At 49.6% G+C, this 6972-nt stretch overlaps 1 protein-coding gene across 5 annotated transcripts in view; it reads right to left on the minus strand.

The window, feature by feature from the left end:
- Nucleotides 1–3470: 3470 nt before the first annotated feature.
- MGAT1 (mannosyl (alpha-1,3-)-glycoprotein beta-1,2-N-acetylglucosaminyltransferase) overlaps nucleotides 3471–6972 on the minus strand; it is a 33541-nt gene continuing 30039 nt past the window's right edge. For 4 of the 5 annotated variants that reach the window (XM_006766842.2, XM_006766845.2, XM_006766843.2 and 1 more), the window contains one exon: nucleotides 3471–5151. In XM_006766842.2, coding sequence (XP_006766905.1) covers nucleotides 3691–5034 — 1344 coding nt within the window. In that variant the 5' untranslated portion in view covers nucleotides 5035–5151 and the 3' untranslated portion in view covers nucleotides 3471–3690. Of the gene's footprint in view, nucleotides 5152–6035; nucleotides 6133–6972 lie in introns of those variants that run through there. The other variant, XM_006766844.2, reaches the window with a different exon arrangement.

Here is a 6972-nt window from a genome sequence, read left to right on the forward strand (position 1 = left end):
GACTGTACACACAGCTCACAAAGGGGTGCACCAGTGTCCATTTCAGGTGATTGAGGAGGCTGAGCCACTGGGCCCTCTAGGACACCCACTACACAAGGCCACTCTATCAACTCAAGGAGACTTAGCAGCTACCCAATACATAGAAACAAACACAGGGAAGCAGTCAAAAGAAACATGTCACAAATGAAAGAAATGAAAGAAAGGAAACTACTGGATACAGAGTTCAAAGCTACAGTTATAAGGTTACTCAAGAATCTTCTAGAAACCTCCAAGGAACTTAGTGAGACCTTTAAGGATCTTAGTGAGAATGCCAAAAAAAGCGGAAAAGGACGGGCAAAAGACAAAGCAAGAGAAAAACAGTTAGTTACCTACAAGGGAGTACCCATATGACTGTCAGCTGATTTCTCAACAGAAACTATGCAGGCCAGAAGGGAGTGGCAAGAAATATTCAAAGTGATGAATAGCAAAGACCTACAACCAAGATTACTCTACCAAGCAAAGCTATCATTTAGAATTTAAGGTCAGATAAAGAGCTTCACAGACAAGAAAAATCTAAAGGAGTTCATCACCACCAAACCAGTATTATATGAAATGCTGAAGGATATTCTTTAAAAAAAGGAAGAAGAAAAAGGTAAAGATAAAAAATTATGAACAACAAAGTGACAGCAAATACATATCTATCAACAAGTGAATCTAAAAATCAAATGAATAAAAAATCTGATGAACAGAATAAACTGGTGAATGGAATAGAATCAGGGGCATGGAAATGGAACAGACTGACAATTCTCAGGGGGAAGTGGGTGTGGGGGTGTGCGGGAAGAGATTAGACAAAAATCTTATATGCATGTATGCAGTACCTATGGGCACTGACAAGAGGGTGGCAAGGGCCTGGGGTGGGGTGGGAACCGGGTGGAGGGGAGCTATGGGGGGAAAAAGAGGGAATATCTGTAATAATCTCAATAAAGATTAAAAAAAAAGAAAAGAAAGCACATTCTGACCTGGCTGGGAGTTGAAATGTGGTCCGTGGTCTATGCTCCTTATCAGAGAAGAGAACTGCCTATCAAGGAAAGATTAACAACCTTGTTGCCAAAGCAATGGAGTCTTGGAGGTGCCCGCCCTTTGCAACCCTCAGCCCACATTGCCTGTGGTATGTAACCATTATACCCATTCTTATTCCTTTTGCTTACTTCCCCATGTAATTTTTGTCTTTTTACCCACTATTTGAGCTAGCTTAAGAGGGAAAGGGGGAGACAGCAGAGATGATTTTTGTGGATGACCTGCTGCTCTCCCATGCTGTCCGAAATATTGGAAAATAAAAACGCTCATATTCTATTCAACCCTGTCTCTGCTTAATTGGCTCAAGTAGTGACAGGCAGCCCAGACCCATTCCTGGTCCGGTTTCAAGCACACTGGGAATTCCTGAGCCCGGAAGAGGGGCCACAGCTGCTCCGGTAGTGACCCAGTGATTGCCCACTGACCGCTGGCCCATCTGGTGTGAAGCTCCAGAATGGTGTCTGTCAACAAAGCCTGCAGTTTTCAAATCCATTAATGAAATCAAGTGGGTAGGTCACAGCAGCATTTAAACAAACTGGCGAATAGACACTCTCAGAATGCATTACACGATATGGGTGAAAGTTCCAGAAAACGTTAGCCAGTATGTGCATTCTGAGTGGCAGTGTAAAAGGCATTCACACGGGGGCCCTGGTCACTGCCACAGCTTACCAGGAGTGCATGAAAAGGGGCCACAAACTAAACCCGACAGGCTCTGAGGAGGCCTGCATGGCAGCCTTAAAAACACAGAGACTCAAAGTAACCACATAGGATGGTCTGAAACTAAAACGTTTTTAAAAATCCTCACCTGAGGATATTTTTCCCATTGATTTTTTAGAGAAAGTGGAAGGGAAAATGGAAGGAGAGGGAGAAAGAAAAACATCTATGAGAGAGAGACACTGACTGGTTGCCTCCTGCTTGTGCCCCAACCAGGGCTGGCTATCAAACAAGCAACTGAGGTATGTGCTCTTCACTGGGAATCGAACCCTTCACCCTTGGTCCGCAGGCCAATGTTCTAACTACTGAGCCAAACTGGCCAGGGCTGAAATTAAACCTTTTAACTAAAAGCAGTTTATGGTGGGTGGTCATGTCCTAGGCTAGAACATTCCCTGACAAAGGCCAACTTTCACCTGGAGCCTGTACCTTTGGAATGTCAGGGTAACCTGTCTTTTTCCTGACCGCTCAGGGCAGACACTACACATCCTCTCGTTGTTATAGTTAATGGTTGACTGTTAACTGCCCTGCACCCACCTATGTAAAAGCAGCATGTGTCTATCATTTACTTTTTATGCAATCCCAGAGGTTTCCCGATTTGCTTTCTCCCACCTCCCCAACTCTGTCACCAAGGATTTCATGTAACGCACCCACTTAGGTCTTCTCTTCTGATTGTAATGTAGAAAATAACTGCCATTCTCTGGAGCTCATCTCCATCCTGAAGGTCAGGGGCAGTTCCCGAGGCCCAGAAATGCTGCCTGAGCCAGCAGAGGGCACCCTGCACACAGCACCCACTTGAGCTCTCCTCCCGCCCAGGGCTCACAGGAAGCCCAAGCCCACGGAGGCCCCACAGCCCCCTCTAGAGATGATTATGGTCGTGGTCCTGTCCATACTCAAACCTGGACTGTTTACCCCAGACTCTGCAGCTTTCCTGTGCTCTGCCCCCTCCTCCTCGTCATCTGCTTTCCCTTCCTCCAAACGATGCACTCACTTCCTCTTGCCAATGCACTTCCTCTTGCCGGCTCAGCCTTCCTGTAATCTTCATTCCCCCTCTTCCTTTCCTCCTCCACCCTCATCTCCTTTTCCAGGACACATACACACACACGTTTTTCAGACAATTCAGCCTTTTATTTTTGAAAATAATTCTGCAGCTTCAACTTTCTTCCACGAACTGAGGTCGGGCAAGAATCAAAAGCACAGACATTGCTCTCCAAGCCCCGATCTGCATCCTAACCTGAACAGATACAGGGTGCTGAGGGGTGGGGTGGGCACAGGAAGGAGGGGTGTGTGGGTCATCCTGTCCTGGCTGCTTTGCCTCACACTGAGGGGACCTCTAAAAGCCAAGGTCTCAGGGAGGAGCTAACCTCCCTCCCAGCAAGCCGGCTCAGAACCCTCCTGGAATGACAGGAAAGGACCCGCTTGCAGACAGGATGGGCTGAGGGACAGCTTCTGTTTCTTCGAGGCAGGATAAGAGAGGGTGCCCCGCACACCAAGCTTCCCCCCATCTCCTTTCCCCCCACTGCCAGGGAGGAGCCAAACTGGCCAGGGCTCTGGGGAAGGACTGTGAGAGCCAGAACAGGGAAAAGCGGCCTGGGCAAGAGAACTCAAGTTGCCAGCCTCTCTGCAGATGCCCTAGGAGAAAAATTGGCACACGAAAGCATGTGGCCCCAACAAGCCGTCTCTGCCTACCACACAGTGGCTTCTTGCTCAATATCCCCCAACGTACCCCAGAAAGTTTCCCCTGATTTGAACCTCTCAATGGGCGAGTCATCTTCACCTTCTCATTTGTGCACTCGAATGCCACTCAAAAATAAAATAAAATAAAAAGATAAATGGACCCAAGAGAGACACAGAGAGGAGGGTGCAGCCAGGACTGCAGTCTGTCTCAGCATGTGCCGTGAGAGGGGCCGGGAGAGACAGGCAGCACTAATTCCAGCTGGGATCATAGCCCTCCCAGGTTTGCGGGGGTGCCAGGTGGACACGGCGGCCCCTGAACAGAAAGCTGACGATGCCCCTGTAACCGGCCCTGGGGACCCCCGACTTGAGGTCATCCATGACTCCTAGGGCCTTGGCGAAGGCTTTGAAGCTGTCCCTGCTGGTGTACTGCACCCGTACCTCCCCCAGTTCATTCCGCTCACTGGTCCTCACTTTCTCCACCTGCAACAGAGGGGCGCCATAGACGCGGGCAAGGAAATCCCTGTCATAGGCCTCCTGCCGCAGGTATGACAGATTCAGCTGGGTGAAGGGCACAAAGTGCTGGTTCAGCTTGATGAACTTGAGATGCTGGTCAAAAAACTGCCCGTGGCTCACACCCTTGCGGCCAAAGGTCATGGTTCTGGAGATCTCGGGCCGCAGGAAGGCCCGGCCCTGCCGCTGCTCAGGCCGCCGCATCCAGTCATCCCAGAAAGCCTTGGGCCACTTGGGCTCCAGCTCGGCCCACAGCTCGGCCAACAGCAGCCAGCCCAGGCCGGGGAAGAAGTCGGTGCGGTAGAGCAGCTCCGGCTTGCTCGAGTCCACCATCTGCTCCTTGCCGTTGTCGTTCCAGGCAGACACACACCAGAGGGAGGGGTCGGCCCTCAGCAGCGGGTATGTGGCCTGGAAGTACTCGAAGAAGTCCGGGGCCACCTCCAGGTCGTCCTCCACCACCACCACCGCGGGGAACTTGAACTTGTGGAAGATCTGGCCCAGGGCCCAGCGGTAGTGGCGCGCGATCTTGTAGTAGCCCTGGAACTTGCGGTGGTCGGGTGGCACCGCAATAGCACTCAGGTCGGGCTGTCGGATGTGTGTAATGGCGCTGCCATAGGAGGCGATCACCTGAGCTGTCTCCTCGTGCCCACAGTCCTGGCTGACGATGATGGGGAAGCGCTCGGCTGAGGGCCGGTAGTGCAGCAGTTTGTCCAGACAGCGCCGGACAGTGCTGCGGTCACAGGCGATGACCAGGACGGGGATCACAGCTGGCGGCAAGGTCCCAGGCCCTCGTGGCGGCACGGGTGGGACGGCAGTGGGCACCCTCCACCGCTGGCCCCGCCGCACAGAGTACTCCCAGATCTGCTGCAGCAGCCCCCGCTGCCGCTCCAGCTCCACCTCGGTGTCCTCGGCCAGGCGGATCACCTCGCGGGTGAGCCTGGTGGGGTCGTCATCCAGAGCGCTGTCTGAGGGCAGCCTGCTGGGCACAGGGCGCGTCCAGAAGAAGAGCAGCAGCAGGGCGTTCCAGGCCACAAAGAGGATGGCGCCCCACAGCACAAGACCTGCAGACTGCTTCTTCAGCATCCTGGCCCCCGCGGGGAGCCACGAGAGGGGCGCTCAAGCTGCCCTGCTGGCCGGCCTCACCCGCACAGTTCTAGGGATGTGTCCTCTGGGCTTTGGGATTAGGAAGTAGCCATGCACCTAGGGAGAGAACAGAGAACAGCAGCCATCATCACAAAGGCATGTGGCAGCATGGGGTGGGGTGAGGGGTATTCCAGGAACAGGTGAAAAGTACAGGGGGCAGGCATTCCAGGGCTCTCTTAGAAAAGAGCTGCCCATCCCCTAATCTGGGTGGTCATCTGAATAAGAGAATAAGACTGGGACAACATGCTTCCCCATTCGAAGATGAGTTTGGCCCAGTCATGGTGGCTCAGTGGTTGAGCGTCGACCTATAAACCAGGAGGACATGGCTCGATTCCTGGTCAGGACATATGCCCAGGTTGCAGGAGGCAGCCAGTCAGTGATTCTCTCCCATCATTGGTGTTTCTATCTCCCTCTCCCTCTCCATTCTTCTCTGAAATCAATCAATCAAAAAATACACACACACACACACACACACACACACACTCTACAGGCCCAATGCACGAAAATTGTGCAAGAGTAGGCCTTCCCCCGGCTGCCGGCACCAACTTCCCTCTGGCACCCGGGACCCACGCTTCCCTCCAGCTTTCAGCAGGCACCCAGGACTTGGGCTTCCCTCGCAGTCCGGGCTTTGTCCAGAAGGACGTCCGGTCTAATTAGCATATTACACTTTTATTATATACATGTATTTTAAATGAGTTCGTGAGTCCTCAGAAAAGCAATACCTGTATATGTTTGAAGGGTAAAGTGATGTTGGTGGAAGAAAAGAAGCAAAGGAACCCCACCTCTCCCTTCCCTACCTAACAGATTTCATTTCCCATCTTCTAGCCAGAGCTCAGGGGGAGGATGGATGGGACCAGCTGCCTCCCATTATAAATCAAAATGCCCAAAGACCACTGAATTAATCAAAGTCAAATATCACACTTCAGGACTAAAGCCAGCACCTTGTTCAGTAAGGAAGACTGGAGGCATTCCCACCAGCAATGCCAAGCACATGCAATCTACATGGCTATTTAACATTCTGTTGGAGGGATCAGCCAGTGCAACTGGAACACAGAACAGAATTAACAGTGAAGATGTGAGAAAGAGGCAAACTATCCTTATTTGCTGATTCTGTGAGAATATGCCTGGAAAATTCTACGAGAATCAATGATAAAACCAACCCAAACAATCAAAGACATGACCAAGGTTTCACTATATAAAAATTAACACGCAAAAACCAATAGCCTCCATACCGACAAATAACTCATTAGAAGAAACAATACATGAGAAAACCCTATTTCAATAGCCATGAAGATAATAAACTGTTTAGGAATAAACTTAACAAGGAATATTCAAAACTTATATGAAAAAACTGTATCTCCTAAAAGACACAAAAGACTTAAAAATCCCTTGTTCTTGAGTAGGACATCTCAGCATAATAAAAATTCTCAATAAGGATACCTTTCTATGGAGGTAGACAGACAGACACTACTAGGTGTACTGGTTAATAATGCGGATTTTTTTCAATAGATGGATTACATATACTATGTTGAAATATATGCGATTTGATGTGTATGCTATTTTGCTGCATTGACAGCAAGCTTCAAAACTTCAAATGTCAAATTTTCTGAAGGTGTTAACATCATAGATATTTTTACGCTTAAAAATGTCGAATTTCATTCCAAAAAAGAGCATTTGCGGGAAGTTTTAATTCGTTACTTTATTTTGAAGAAAAGTGCTGCTGAAAGTTATTGTATACTTCGGGAAGCTTATGGTGAACATGCTCCATCTCAAGATACGTGTGAACGCTGGTTTAAACGATTTAAAAGTGATGATTTTGATATGAAAGACAAAGAAAGTCCAGGTCAACCGAAAAGTTTGAAGAATAACAATTTTCTG

This window comes from Myotis davidii, unplaced genomic scaffold (assembly GCF_000327345.1).
Source record: "Myotis davidii unplaced genomic scaffold, ASM32734v1 scaffold862, whole genome shotgun sequence".
In the NCBI taxonomy this organism is placed as follows: Eukaryota; Metazoa; Chordata; class Mammalia; order Chiroptera; family Vespertilionidae; genus Myotis; species Myotis davidii.